Source organism: Aythya ferina, assembly GCF_964211825.1.
Source record: "Aythya ferina genome assembly, chromosome: 5".
Classification (NCBI taxonomy): domain Eukaryota; kingdom Metazoa; phylum Chordata; class Aves; order Anseriformes; family Anatidae; genus Aythya; species Aythya ferina.
In genome coordinates, this window is record NC_140301.1 from 7974617 (window position 1) to 7991087 (window position 16471).

General features: G+C 35.4%; 1 protein-coding gene across 2 annotated transcripts in view; it reads left to right on the forward strand.

Annotated features, from left to right (window-relative positions):
* The window catches only part of DCDC1 (doublecortin domain containing 1), a 247801-nt gene that overhangs the window by 95068 nt on the left and 136262 nt on the right, over positions 1–16471 (forward strand). Inside the window, exon 7 of one of the 2 annotated variants that reach the window (XM_084521002.1) lies at positions 13548–13658. The exons of the other annotated variant lie outside the window; for it this stretch is intronic. Coding sequence (XP_084377128.1) covers positions 13548–13658 — 111 coding nt within the window. The remainder of the gene's footprint in view (positions 1–13547; positions 13659–16471) is intronic. 2 annotated transcript variants of the gene reach the window in all.

The window sequence follows — 16471 nt, forward strand, 5'->3', positions numbered from 1 at the left end:
CCTGCTCATACTAACACTTACCTGAAATGGCATGTATGTGATCATGTTCAATCAAGACCATGCTTCTACTGTTATTTCACCTTTCCTATGTTGTAATAACCAGTTTAACAAGTGTTTTTTCAGTGCTTTCTGAGAAGGTTTTTTTGTTGGTTTTTTTTTTGATTCCTCCATACAAATTAAGAACACTCACTTCCTTACAGGTTTCATGGGAGGATTATTCATGTGATCAGCAGCTTACAGGGTAACACTTAAGCTTACACTTTAAAAAAAAAAAAAAAAAAAAAAAATCAGGCAAAATGTGGTTACATTGGAAGCTTTGTTGCAAAGTGAGATGGTTATCCTTTTTGGTAGAGTTTTGATCACTAATTTATTGCTGCTTTTGACTTCATTGATCTCAGGTTTATGGTTCCTTCTTATTACACTGTAAATTGGATGCAAGATAAATAGTTTGTTTCATTGTGCATTCCCCCTGAGTATCTAGTAAATACTTGTCTAACCATTTCCACAGTGTTGACATATCTGACTATCTTAAATTGTCATTGAATCAAGCATTGTATATGTGCAGACTGGCTCTTAATTAAATCACATATGACCAAATCGTACTGTAGGTAAAGAAGCATATTTTTCAGTCTTTTTATTTAAAAAAAAAAAAAAAAAAAAAAGGAAACTTCAGAAGAACAGAACATACATTCTTGACATAAGTGCTATGCAGCATAATCTACTGTAATCCTTCTGGGTTTGCACCCACAGGTTAGGTTGTTCTTAAATTCTGCTCCTTACTCCTGTGGAATGCCAAGCTATTATGTCATATATCGATAGGGAATATAGGTCCTGGTTTGTAGACTAAGGCTGTTGAACTCTGATTTGCATACAGTGCACTGTCCTTCGTATGACATGGATGCATGGTTACAGCTGCATACATACAGCAATAATAAATATGGAACAGTTCACTTTATCCTGCTGTTCTAGGTGGGTTTTGAACACCCAAATGTCACCTAATAATATGCCACTAACCCTTTTTTTCAGTTTGTATAGGAGGTTTCATACAGTTTTATTTTTGCCTTTTTTTTGTTCTTCAAGAGGTGGCATTATTCCACTGATAAAAATGTGTATTGATTATACATTTTGATTTCTTGGTAATGGCTTATGGATCTATTTTCATAGATTAAAGTTGAAAAGTTCAACTTTGATCATACAGCTAAAAGAATGTAGATTTTTGATTAAAAAACATTTTTATCTAATTCTAATTGTTCCCTGATGACATGAAAGGAAAATACAGGTATGCAAAGGTAACTTAAATCAGTGGGAATGAACAAATATTTATTTCACGTAACTTAGAAGAATCGTTAGGATATAGAGCTCTCTGTATTTGGATCATTGTAGCAGTGGCATAGTCATATTTGACTCAATTTGTTTTAAGCTGTCCGAACGGCCTCTGCATCTTTTTTTTATTTTATTTTTATTATTTTATTTTTTTTAGAGTTCATCTTCACAGTTCTTCTATAGAAGACAGGAAACGGGCTGTTTTTTATACTTCCCTTCATCTTTGAATTGTGTCTGTCTATTTCTCCGCATCTAGATAGCAAATTGTTTTGGGTGTAAGGGAGGAAATAAGCTAAGAGGTATTGAACAATACCTGATGTCTTCTGTGAAATCTGACAACTTCTAACAGATTTAGTGGTGCTGGAAGGAACTAGTGTAGGCCCTCTGTCCAAGAGCATCACCAATTTGCCACAGGTTTGGCAGCTGCCATGAACTTCCCACGGTTCTTCAGAGTTCCCTTGTTTCATTGTACAGCATATCAACACGTAGTTGTAACATTTCAGAGGACAATATCAAGAGTCTGTTCTTTAACTTCAGAGAAGCCAATGATCAAGCACTAAGCCTTTTGGAAATGTTTCTTTAGGAAAAAAGATGCTTTTAATGTCATCTCTGTTCATCATTGATTCTACTGACTTCTTTGATTTTACATCTGTTGCTATGTTTATCCTGTTTTAAGGAACTGTAAAAATGTATTCTCTTGGTACTCAAAAATCAGTGAGAGATGTCATGCAATTAACATTCAGCTCATCAGCTCACTGATCTCTATTTTTTTCAGCAGTAAGTCATAAAGTGCAAATTCTTATTTCTGTTAAGACCTGTTTGCTGTAATCCAAGCCTGTTATTCATATATTCATTGTCCTTTAATCCAATAAGGGTTAGAGAATGGGATGAAAGGGAAGTTCTTTCCACTGTGCCAGGTATCAAGAATTTGTGTCCTCATTACTTAAGTGTATTGAAGGAACTTAGTCCAAAATGAACTTAAGGAGTATTCTTACAATCATTTTATGGTACTGTCCACCAACATAGGTTGCAAAAAAATAAATAAAAAATCAACTTTCCGACATAAGTTGCAAAAACAGGACGAAAGATCCTTTTTATCAAAACCAAATTTGCTGTGAGGGAAAGATCTTTCCCTTTTAGGAGGTTCCATGGGTAATGCCTCTTCTGGAGGTATTCCCTTGGCTCATCTTCTTTTCATCTGCAGAAGGTCCTGGGTAGGAATAGACTTAAGGGTGAACACTTGTTACTTTTCATACAGAGCCCTTTTGAGCTCCGAGATGCGCTAGACTGGAGAATGAAATACATGTGAGGATCTAGAGTGACATGGTTATGATTATCTTTCGTAATGTGCTGCAAAATAAAATTGCCCTTGCTGCCCTCACTGGGTCCAGACATCTGAAATGTTTTATTTCCCATTTTGGTGCCTTTTCATTAAAAAAAAAAAAGTGTGTGTGAAGAGAATGAGCATTGTAGTTAGGGAAGTTCTGTACACAATGATAATCAACACGATATACTGCAGACTAACTGGAATTTGTCTCATGGGTGGCCTCTATCTATAGGATACATAAAAATACTGAGGGTGTCAACATTTACATACCGATAAATAAACCTCAGAGAAAGCTCTGAATTCTGTGTTGGCATTGCATTACTTCAGTTCTTATGCTGAAAACATCATTCTGAAGCTTCTTCATAAGAAAGAAATAGTTGTTTTGAGCATAAAATGTGAAGCAAAGAAGTTAAAACTTGCGAAATATCTGATGGATTGAAGGAATGTTAGGCTTGATGTGAGATAATTTAGAAAAACTTTGTTCAAGACTATGAACTGCAACAGACTATCTGGTTTATAAACAAGAAGCCCCTATATATTTGGAATTTTTCGTATAGCATAGTACTTCACAGGTGAACTAAATGGTCAGATTTTAATGCCACCTTTTGCATTCAATAGTGGTAGCTATGGAGTTGTCATATCCCTCTGTTTTCTTCATAGGCAAAAAGTGTTAGAAATGTTGAGAGCTTAGACATGGCCATGTCTAGCAAGCACTATGGCATGGAGGATCTTTAGAGCAAAGGGGTCAATGCTGATGGTCCTACATGCATTATAGATGCAATTTCACAGGTTTTACTTGATTAGCTACAGTGTGGTCTGTGGACTGAATGCCTGTTCGTGGTTGGAGCCTGTTAGATGCATTGCTGCAATGCAACTTTTTGCTTAGCTTCGTATGAATGGAATCAAATCCACTTATTCCAAGACTGTGGTGTGAAAGTGTGCAAGTGGGGAAATCTGGGAGATCTCCCTCAGAGGTGATTCTCTAGTTCTAAGTTAAAATGCTAATGCAGATGCATGTAATAGTTCTTGAGAGTTGATTGTGGTGGTACTTTGCATATTTAACTTGTTTTTTTTTTAGGCATATAGAATTAACAAACACTTGTGGGACATACTTTATCAATTAAAAATGACTGGAAAATTATTCTGAGAATCAGTCCAGAGCTATGATAAAGAGCAAGGAAATGACCGATTTTATTTTAACTATTAAGTTTTTCAGAATTAAATATTCCAAGTTTTCATTCAGAAAAAGTTGGGCTTTTACAGCTTTGATTGCTGACCACTGACATGAACACCAGGGATCAATACATTATCCCTTGTACAATTGGATGTTTGCCAGGTTCATGTACATGACTCACTGAACTCAGGCAACTGAGATAGCTGTGACACTGATGCACAGAAATAATTCTCAGAGGTGACAGTAGCATTCAAGCCCTGGTACAAGCTTATGCTGGCATTTCTAGTGTGTAGGTAGTTAACAAACATAATGGGCTTAGCTTCTATCAACGTGATTTTGAGTGAGAAAGCAGCTGACTTATCACCTGCTACGTGGTCTTAGCTCATTCCTTACACCACCAGCATATTTTTAGGTGAAAATAACATATGAAAAAGTTCTTTCTCTTCTTTATCTAACCAGATGGTCATATGCTCACCCAGACAAAATTCAGTGATGTGTTTTGAAAACAATTGCATTTTCTTTTTTGCCCCTTCTAGCAAAAGGTGAACAAACGATTTTTACAAAGGTGACAAACAGTTTATGCTTTCATTATAACTATTAAATTTTCTTCCAGCTTAATGGGAAAGTGAAGTTACTGGGGATTTCTGAGAGTACTGGACATTCTGTAGTTGAACTCTTCATGTAGCGTTTCTGATGCTACAAATGTCAGAAAGTCTCCAAGCTGGCCAGATCGTAGTTTCTGTTCAGTTTTCTGTTTTTTTTCCACAAGCACATGTCTTTCCTTAATACAGAGTTCGTTATTATATCAGTAAAATAGTCTGGATCCTGAGAAGCCTGACAGTATCTACTACTAATCTGTTCTATGCTTAAGTACAATTACTTGAAATAAATAAAAAAATTTAATGGATCCATTAAGGAATTAAAATTTGAATCAAATTCCTTTAGAGTCATTGAAACATCATCATCACTAAGGACTAGCTAATGGTCATTCTTATATGTTAAAAATTCATCCCCTTTGAAAGCAGCTGTAGAAGCTGGCTCTATTCCTGGAGTTCTTTATTGAAAATCTATTTGAGCTAGTGATATATACATACATATCTATAGATATAGATACACACACACTTCTTCTGAGGGAGTTTTTTTCTGTGACAATAACTTCTGGCAAACTATAGAAGAAAGTCCAATAATTTTCTTAAAGTGCATTTGAGGCTTTACTAAAGTTTCAACATAAACTAGTTTTCAATGCTGTTTTAATCAGTTATTCTTTCTTTGTTTTATTCACTTTTCTAGCATCAGATATCTTTTGTGTCTATAGAACTACTTATTCTTGCCAGGTCAAAATACTAATTTCTTAATCCATCTGACAAAATGCCAGGTAACCTGAAAATGACATGTGGAGACTTCCTGCTTCAAATATCATTAATAAAATACTCAGTGAGATCTGTCAGGGGCAAAAAAGTCTAATAAATATACTGTGATATTTTAAAGCAGTGTCTTTCTGAACTCAACAAACACACGGTAACATTAAAGAACACGTAGCTGCTTTTTCTTGAAAACTGCTAAGTTTTGTTCTCTTCATTCCTTCCTCAATGGGGCTTTTTCTTTCATTCATCAGAAGATTCCTTTCGTTTTTGTTAATGGCAGAACAATTGTTTTACCCTGTAGAGATCCAGGGACAGAGCAACACAGTATTTTTGTTGAATAGTAAATTATCATTTCTCATAATTATTATACTAAACAAAGGTTCATAACTTCTGTAGTTTTTTTTTTTTTTTTCCTCTAAGTTATTAGGGTTAACCTTTGAGAGCTTCTTAACTGTGCTATTGTGTTCAAAGTTTACATAAGAACCTGTCTGAAGTGAAATAATTCCATCCACAAATTGTCTTATTTGTGAATAGGCTAATCCAAGAATTGCTTGAGGGCATTATTTTGTGAAAATACATGCCTGTCATAAATTCAATTTACCTAATCCCAATGTGTGGTGTTTTTTTTTCTATCAATGTATCACCATTGTTCCATTTCTGTTACCACTCCTCAATTCTACTTTTCCCTGTGATATTTTACTAAGATATTAATTAGAGGAATTCTTAAGAACTTTGCCACTGTTAATATCAGAGCTGCTCTATCAATGCTGGAAGCAGTAGAAGTCTATTCTTGCAAGCCATTACTGTCAGGCTTGTTTTAAGCAGATCTGTTCAAAGTCATGTTGCGTGACACACAACATTATGCATTAGATGGCTACCGCTATTGATTGCCAACAGCAACTGGGTTCACTAGGGCTAGGGACAATGACGTTAAGGTCTGCTCACTTAGGCAAACCTGTTTTGCACTGAAAGAAACCCACCAAGAGCTCTCAGATGATTATCATATCTCAGTTGAAGGGCAGTGACAAATAGCTTAGAGTAATTTAAGATTTAATAGTCTATCTTTTTGGATAGAGAATGTGACTACCTCCACACAGTGTGCCTATGAGTGAAATTGTTAAGGTATGTTTATGAATAAAGATACCTTTCAGATGAACACATTGAGATGCTTTAAGATACCGTTCATCATTGTCAGATGCTCATTTCATAGACCAGAAAACCAGCAAAGGTGGCTGTACTGAGGGTTTTGGCCAATGATTCCTGCATAATTCTCAAGACCTACTTAAAGTACAGCCTTAGAAAGGTGACAGTCATTTTACAGTTTTTGTGCAGTAAAGAATCTGTCATATTACTACACATCTTAAAAAAAAAAAAAGCTTTGTTTTTCAAATTATGCCTGATTTGTTCTACTTTTGTCTGCTAGATTAAACTTTTTTTTTTTTTGTATATGGGGAGTCAACGCACCACTCAATGTCAATGAAACGCACATTCATTGTAGATGAATGATCCCAGGTTTTACTGTAGAGGTCTCTGGGGATGGAACCCCTTTTTTTCCTCTTGTTAAAACAACAGGGATTGCTACCTATAAGACCTTTTGTTCATGGAATCTGTGAGTTGATTAAAGTTCAAACAAAATATTATTTATTTATTTCTTCCACACATAAAAGGCACATAAAACAAGCTGTAAAAATAAAAAAGGACCCCTATGATCTTATTTACACTTTGATCTATTCTTGATGGTTTCTTGAAGTTCATGTCAGGTTCTTCGCTATTCTGTGTGTATCATGCTCTATCCCTGTAAATTTCCTTACCGGAGTGTTTGCTTTTATTGACGTATCCTTGATTTTCCCTCACTGTGCAAACGCTGTCCTTTTTTAATACTTAGCATCTTCAATCCTAGTTTCACAGTGAAAACAGTAAGCTTTGTTTAGCAAGGAGGGGAGGTGTTTGTCAACCTCATACCTTCTCCAGTGCTGTCAGAAATTCTTCCAAATTTCCAAAGAGGTTGGTAAGAACTTTGGTCTCTGTTATTGCTTAGATATGATGTTCAGGATATTCGTAGTCCCAGTCTTTAGACCCACGGCCATCAATAGATGTGTTTGCCATTTCAAATGTTAGCAAAAGCACTTCTAATTGTGATGATGATGATTAAGATGTGGATAAAGTCAAGCTCTTCTGGTTAATTTTTCTTATATGTGTGAGTTTCCGTTTTTTCGCATGGAGTATTCCTATAGCTTCTGGATTTCTTGCTTATTTCCTTACTTCGGTTTAACTTGAGTAAAACTAGATGATTTTTCATTTATCCTTATCTCTAAGAATTATTCTTTCAAACTCTTGACATAAGAGGGGATATTTTTGTCTTTTCTGTAGTCTCTTAAATTGGTTGTTCTGAGACTTCTGTAAGCGTGGCTATCTCCATGTCAACATGTGTCATGGGGTGTGTAAAGGCCTGTTGGGGTGCATCATAGTGTCTGGGGGGTGAGGGGTAAATGGTGTCAGATAACTTCAGCTGGTGTAAATAGGAAAGATTAGACACTGATGCATCAAAAGCAAAAGCTTTTTGATAAGGAGGTGCATTGGCAACCTTGATTGTAGCCTCTATTTAACGTTTGTATGCGTATTTTATTATTCCAATATTTTTGAATAGAAATTGCAATTTTTCCCTGAAATTCATGCTAGAATTCTCTTTAAGAGATAGGAATTTGGGTTAAAGAGACAGAAGTCAGGGTTACAATCTCTGCTAATAGCAGTTAAGTACCTAATATAAGCTAGTTGTCAAAAATGTTTATATTGTCAAAGGAGAGCTAAGTAACTATGTGAAAAGTCTTGTTTAAGGCTAAAACCAAGGTGAATTGCCCTACATAAATTCTTATCCCATCCCATAGATTAAAGAAAAATCCTAAACAACTAGTTTATACTAAATGACTTTAAGATTTTAAATCTCATGTAATCTAAATAAAGCAAAAACTCCCCTTAAACCAGTGGCTGAAATAATTTAAGTGTTGGTAACCAGTACAGCTGTCATATCTGCATTTCTTCTGTAGCTGGACAGAAGAAAATGAACTATCCTTAGTTTTTTTACTTTTTCTTATATAGCTGATATAAGGAAATTTACAAGCTTACCAAAATTCAAAATTTATGAAAAATCAGATTTCAAATCTTAATAAAATGCATTTTTTCATATTGCTACAGATGGAATAAGCATGTAAAATTCAGTGAGCAATATAAATTCAACTATTAGGGTATTGTCTTACTCTTTCTGTGAGTAATTGTTAGATACCTCAAAGATTGGTTTTAACTGATTAATATTCATTAATTCACAGGTATCAGAATACCATGGGAATTGGTGTAACTGTCTGGGAAATATTGGGTGCCTAGCACTCACTCTCCACTGAGAGTGAGTTAATTTAGGTTAATCCTTATTAACCATAGCCATTCTACAACTGGTATATTTTAAAAATAAAATCTTGGTCTCAAACCAGAAGCTTAATATAAACAATTTGTCATTGCAGAGAACTTTTACCTAGTGCTCTGCCTAGCATTCCTTCCCCTTGCCTAGCATGTGATTCTAATGAGGTTCTGATAGGTGATATTGGAAGGCAATTTACCGAGGAGGTCATTCAGTTACACTGTCACGGTTGAAGACACGAAGGGTTTGGGAACAAATACATGAGGCTGTGCAGAAGGAGAGGTGAGAGCTTGCACCAGAGCTGAACGAGGAATACCAAAATCTCTAACTATGCTTGAAGTGTTAGTGGTGTTCCCAGAGAAATTGCTTTTTAGTCCAAAGGAGGTGGCAAAAGGAAGAGGAGCTAAGAATGAGATCAGTCTTCACCAGGATGAAACAGCAAACCGAGCGTCACTACTACATGCCCAAGAACTGGATGCAGCATATGTCTGGAGGATGCCTGATGGAAGGGTGAAATCCTAGAAATGAAATACCCTCTGCAGTGATGTTACCAGTCAGCTTCTGAAAGAAACGATGCAGTATGGCATGCCTCACCTTCGAGGCAAGTTGAGATGCAGGCAGAAATTGTTAAATGAGGCTTGCGATATTATTGTCAAAGTATTGATCATGTATGGCTTGGCAAGAAGGAGCTCTCCTGCTAAAAGTTGCCCGGGAAGAGCACGGGAAGAGCAGCAGCAAAGCAGCTCTTCCTTCCCGCATGGGCACGCCGAGCACAGGCTTTGCAGAGGGCTGCGGGGGCTGAGAGCCCGCCCGGTGCCGCTGCCACATCTGCCGGCGCTCCCCGTGCCAAGGGGTCAGAGCTCAATCATAATCCTGTTGCCCCCCCTGCTGGTTAAAAGCCTGTGCTCATTTTGTTACTTTACACCGAGATAAACATTGCAGTCATTTCACACTTCCTTTAACATTCAATATGAATTTAATTATCATTTGTTTGGACTTCGTTTGTTACGAAGGAAAACAGTTTATCATAGCCGCTCGCCTTGTTAGTTTATTCTTTTCTCGTTATTGCGTACGTGATCCGCCAAAGACTCCAATGTTTAATGTGCTCCAAACCATCAGGCCTCAGTCTTCCTTCTCAGCTTTTTTGATGAGAAAGGTCAAAAAATTAAAAACTCACTTTTATTGAAGAGTGAACAAAAAAAAATGGGTTTCTTATGGTGGAATTTACAGGTAGCAGCCAAGCATTTGTGACTGTGACTGTCAGCAATATCTTCGTTGTCAAACTAACATGAGAGGAAGTTTGATAACCTCCAGGTAAAAGCCCTTTGATTTTTATTTTAAATTCCAATAAAATTTTAGAGGTCTTGTTTGAGGCAGTATTGTTTGTGGAATATGACATCTCTGTCTCTACTTTCTGTCTTAATGCCTTGTCATAGTTCTTGATGTCTGCCTGTCAGCACAGCAAGAGGGATTTTTTCATGTCTGAGTAGTCACCTTAATGATAGCAGATGGAAACACCACAGGGGGTCCAAGCCCATCACACTGTCATTGTCACAGACTGCCCTGACCTGTTTCCACTCCTCTATTTTTTTGTCCCTTTTTAAAGGAGAAATGGATGGTAATTGAAAAGGATCTTAAGCAAGACTTATGAAGCTGCAGACAACATGATTCCCTGCTATCTCTCTCTGTTTTCACAAATAAAGTCTTAACCTCTTAAGCACCAATAGCAGTAGAAAGAAAGCTAAATTGGTAAAGCTTTATAAAGATTGGCCTACAAAAGCTTTTTCTTTTTCCCTCCTCGGGATGCATCCAAGCTGTTACACCCTCACCGTGGTTGGTGGGTGCTTTATTTTTTTTAGATTTATCATTTCCAGCACAGAATTACCCATTTCCTCATGAAAAATGGCTGTGCTGTTTATTCATTGCCATGCTAGCTGTTGTGGTCATGCTGAAGTATCAGAAAATTATGCATATAATGACAGGAAACTTCTGGATTCGTCTTTCAAACAAGAAGTGAACACTGAGTTAAATTCTTTTTTTGTTTGCATTTTAAGACTTTTTAATGAAGATACTCAAAGCTATGTTAAATCTTAAAATACAGAATGGAACATGTTTATGATGCGGAAGAAACAAGCAGATTATTCATTTTGTAGAATATTTTTTAAATGAAAATGGCGTACTAAGAATTAAAGGGTTTGGGGAACTAAAAGGTGAGATCAGATGCTTGCTGTTTGTTTTTTTTTTTTCAGAGTCACCTTGAAATGTTTACATCTGTTAAAATATTTTAAGTGACTATGCAGTTTTGAAAAAGCTACTAGACACCTGCCAAAATCCTTAAGCCATGAGTTAACTTGAAAAATCTAGCTGTGATCTAGATGTTTGATTGCACCAGTGATCCAGCTAATTGATTCAGAAAATGCCCGCGTTAAATCTATATTCTAGGTATGTTCAGAATTGATTAAAAATACGAAAATAAGTGAAGTAATAATAAAGTGGCAAATCTTCCAGTCATTATTCAGAAAAGATTTTAACTGAAACACATTATTCCATTTGTTTTACTCATATTTTTATTAGTTTATATATGCCCAATTTGACCATATTTCATACATCAGAGAATGTTAGTTTTTGTCATTCTTATAACCAGTTTTAAACTAATAGGACATACTCGTTTGTAATTTAATGAAAAAGGGAAGGTGGGCTCTTGCATGATTATTAATAATGAATAGCTATAGCAGTCAGATTTCAAAAGCAGTTCTACTCTTTTTTCCTGACAACCGATTTCCTTAGAAGAGCAGTAGTATTGTGCCAATACCGTTTTATTTCACAGTGTGACTGCTGTGTCTCTTTTACAATGTTACGAAGTTGTATTCCAGTCAATTACAGAATTCTTCTTAAAAAATCAGACAACTAATATTGGGTGATGTTACCAGAGTTAATTAAAAGTTGTTTGTTTGTTTTTGAAGTTGAGCTGCCTGCTCAGTACCCCTGCGGTTTTAAAATAAAAATAAAAAATAAGCAAACTGCTAACCTTGATTTCTGATTATCTGCCTCAAAGACCCCAACTGACAACAAGAAAATAAGTCTGTATATTAGAAACTCATTACCCATGAAATGTTGTTAAATGTACACATTGGAAAATGTTGCAGGAAAAGACATACAAAATCATATTTTCTCTAGTTTATCTGAAAAATGTGATTTGTGTCCAAAAATAATCATATGAATTTTCATGACAAGTCTATTACAATATCCCGTATTTAAAAGAGATTATTTTGTTCTCAATTTCATCTTCTAACAGATTGAATGCTTTCAGATATATACCTGTATAATAGATCATCTACTAGTAACTCATCTTCAGTGGATATTTCAGCATTGTAGTTTAGTTAAATGATATTTAAACATGCCTAATTTCTTCGTGTTTTTGTCTAAAGATTTTTTATAGTGGCTATAATTGCAGAGCAGTAAAGATGATCATGTATTTCCAAAATATTTTTTCCAAACAGTTCTTGTTTATGTCACTAGAAAAGCTAGTGCTAAAAGGATAATTCAGTGTGATTGGTGTCTATGACCTCTAGGTTAATAAAGACAAAAAGCTGGCTGCAGAGAGAATTAGTGTCTGAGGTGGAAGTACCTGAACTAATACCAGCAAGTGGCTGTGAGATTGTTAACTTTCTGTCTGACATATAAAAGTGAAATATAGGTGTTAGTATTTTCTCTCTTAATTCATTCTGCAGAACTTGCATTGTTACACTGTGTATATATAATCTCATTACTGTGTTTTTTACAGCTGTTTGATTTTACTCAAAGGTCAGCCTTCATGTTATTTCTATTTCCACATCTCCCTTAAATTGTGTTCTGAGATTGACCTTTGACAGAATATCTGCAACTGAAAACAGTGGTATCTCAGTTTATTTATAAAACTTTTCTGGATCCTAATGTTTATCTTCTGATTGGATATGACAAGTGTATTTCTCTGAAATAATAAAATAATAAGACTTAGAAAGCGTAGGGAGAAAAGACTTAAAGGAAATCTAAACACTGAAAAGGTAGCCTTGCAAATCAACCTAGAAATGTGCTTCTTGGTAACAATATAATATTATCATTAGTTCTTCATGGTTTAAACGGGTATAAAAATTATTAAACATATTCCTTCCTTCTTATATAACAGGATGTATCCTAAAATAAATGATATCTATATTCTTGTCCACAAAAAGGCTATATATAACCTATATCAGTTCTGGAAAATGAAAATAAAAACGAAGGGCACTTGTTTTGGTATCTGTTAAAAAATGCCTTTGTAATAGCTGACATGCAAAATCAGATGCTGCTTGTGTTTCTTAGTGCTTTATGTGCACTTCTGTCCCGTGGATGACCTTGATCCCATAAGTGCTTGCATATTCAAGTTCCAAGTAGTCTACATGAAACGTATGAGTGCCTTCCTTCAATTTAAGGAGGTTGCTTATGTGCTCAAAGCAGACATAAGCATGTGTGCTTACAGATTTAGTCTATATTTTCATTATTGCATGTGAGTGTTAATTGAGGAATACTGGCCTGGAAAGTCAGTGATCCACAACAATAATAGTCTAATTTCTTATAAACCTTTCATTGCTCTTGCTCACTGGATTACTTTCTGGAGAATAGTTGAGGTTTCCACAACCAAGTCCTTTGCAACGGCTTTTATACGATTATGTAATGCAATGCTTGTGTGTATCAGTAACTAGTTACAACTTCTGCTTATACATCTCTTCCCCCTGCTGTCCTTCATCTCTTCTATGCTTAGTTTTGTGGAGATGACCAAGTAAAGCTTCACTGTGAATGCACAACTTCTCCTTTGGGCTGGTACAAGTACTGAATCCAAGTTGATTCTGTGAAGAAAACCTCCAAAATGTATCTGTCAAGATAAACTTAATTTCTGTTTTTGTATTCATATAGGGTACTGCTATCTTTTCACAGGGAAAAAGTAGGAACTTCAGAATATGGAACATACACTATTTGGTATCTGTTACAAATACTAGGGAAAAGCCTCCCCTCATTGGAGTTCACAGTAAAATTCCAAGCCTGCAGGTAAACCTTGCATTCTCCTGGAGATATGTTGTTAGAAAACCGACTCACCATCATTCTCTCTTCTTCTCTAAGGCTTGCAATTTAGAGGATGTTAGAATTGTGGCTGAGAGAGAAAATGTCTGGAACATTGCTCTGCTCTTATACTCCCTGCAGTCATTATCACTGTGATTGTTTGGAACAGTCTGGGGATTGTTTTATGCTACACTTGGGGTCAGAGCAAAAACAGAATTAGTTCATCTTTGTTTTTCTTCTTTGTTCCACTTTAACTGGAATGTTTTGATTTTATGATTTGAGTTTACGTTGACTTTGTGCTGAATAAGATACCTTAATAAAAGACCTATAAATGTGTACTATTTGTACACTTACTCTGTTTTCTAAATAGCAATATGAGACTCAAATGGAATTCTTATAACACTTGTTAAAGAAAATATATCCTGTCCAAAGTTCTTAAAATGAATCTGTTTGTCATTGTTCACTCTTAGCTGGGGAGGCTTGTACAGGACTCCCAGAAAATGCCAAGTGTACAGATTAATATGCACTTCACAGCTTGACTACGATTGATATGAATAGCTGTTTTATACAATAGCCAATATATTCATTTTTGTTGCAGTGCAATGAAACTGATGTTGCTTAAAAGTTATTTTGCTTTGTATCTTTCTCATTTCCTGGTTTTTCTGACTTGCATTTTCTTTGTACACTCTGTGAACCGGCAAGATGCTGTTACTGTTTCATTAATTTAGAGAATGTACTGTAAATGTACTAATAATTAAACATTTTTATGGTATTTCATTTTATAAAATATTTTGAAACAAATGTAAGACAAGCATCTGTAGCAAAATAGATATATGCTCCTCTACTAGGAGTATGTCTTTGTATTTACAGAAAACATTATTATAGAATGTTATTGTAATACTTTTTTTTTTTAACATAAAGTGCCTCAATACAGAAGTAATTAACTTATTTCGAGTGCATTAATAACTGAATATTTAGATGCAGATGAGTTTGATTACTCGTGTAAAATGGAGGCAGTTCATCCCAAAGAATGAAGTACTGAATTAGGACTGATAACTCATACGGTATGAAGTAGTTACCTACATTGAGTTATCTAGATTCACCTTCTGGTTAACTGAGGTGAATACACATTTGTAAAGAGCTACTCGTTTCATCTTAGAGTACATTTCTACGTAGGCTTGTTGAATTGCACTTCACTGGTGTTTATTTATCTGCATTGGCTTTAGACCCCAATTGGCTCAGATTTTGATATCTCAGGCGAACTGAGACAAGCCTCGCTCTCCTGGCTGTTCCTATTCCTCAGTCATGGACAAACCAGTTCTGACCTTCATTTTGTGTCTGACTTGTCTTTACAGGAGTTTAAATATTTTTGATTAAAGAGTCTATGCAAACAGTTTGCCACTATGATCACTGCAATGCAAACTCAAACGGCTTTGGATAAATTCCCGGTCTGACTCTGTTACTGTGTAAAACTCAGCAGACACCACTGGAACAGTTAGTTCCCTTGCTTGGTGGGATGAAAGAAGAATGCATACAGAAGAAGCTGAGAGGTGATTAGCACTTCTCTGACTTGAAGTTTTACACAACTTCATTTGGGCAACAGAACGGTAATATACTTCACTTTTTTATAATAGTGAACTTAAACGATTTTTATTCATCGTGCATTGTTATTTATATTTTACCAACTCAGTCATCCAACATCTCAAAGCCACATGATCAAGAACATTTGAAGATTGCCAGGGCTAATACAAGCTTTTTTTTCTTTTCTTTCTTTTTTATTATTTTTTTTTTTAAGTGCTGATTATATATTGGGTTTGGTATTAGAAAGCAGGATGAAATAATCCATCAGTTATGCATCTGGAATGAACACTATTATAAATTATATGTTATCTTCAAAAGGCATTTTTAAAAGCTAAATTCAGAGTAAAGGTGCCAGATATATTTTGATTTTCAAAATCTGAAAGTTCAGTGAGGTAAGAAAAATGCTAAGAGGATTACACTAAGAGACAAAAGGCTCTGATGCATGTTCTGGATGTGTATACTTTTAAAATGTCTTCAGGTTTAGGTATTAGAGCTGAGCCCCTGGCTGTTACTCTTAATCTTTTATTGCCAAGTAAAACCTTTCCTGCAGAGTGGGATTCAGGTTGTATAATCCTTGCGCATAAGCTTGGGATTGCAGCTAACCATGGCAATTACAACCTGTTGTTCTTTTATTGGTGCTGAGAAAGATCGGCTATAAACCAGCAAGCTGGGATAGATGACTAATCAAGTGATATCAATCTCAGCATTTCATCAGCTATTGTTTTTTGGGGGGGCAGGGTGGTGTGGGATTTTGGTAAATAAATTTTGCCCTTGTAGAGTTCAAAATATTTTTACTGGGTTTTAGAAGTTATTCTGTACACTTTGGGGTTCTTTTGCAGTAAGTGGAACAATTTAAATGTATCCGTAAAGTTTGCTGGTTTCTTTTATTCAACTGGGAAATTCTCAGTATTCTATGGATATTTCAGGTCCAATTTTCCATTGTGCTGCTACATGTTATGTATAACCACCAGTCAAGGCATTTTGAATAGAAGAGAGCATAACAGATGGAGACCCATTTATGAACTGCGAACAATTATGAACATGCTAAGCAGAGCTTTAGCCCATTACTACAAATGCTTTGTTGAACTGTGGTTATCAAAATGAATGTTTGTCAGTATCAAAAAATAAAAAACTGTAAGAGGAAGAAACTCATACTATTTATTATTAATTAGATTATGATTAGATTACACAGGCATTCTTTATGGATTTTTTTCCTTAAT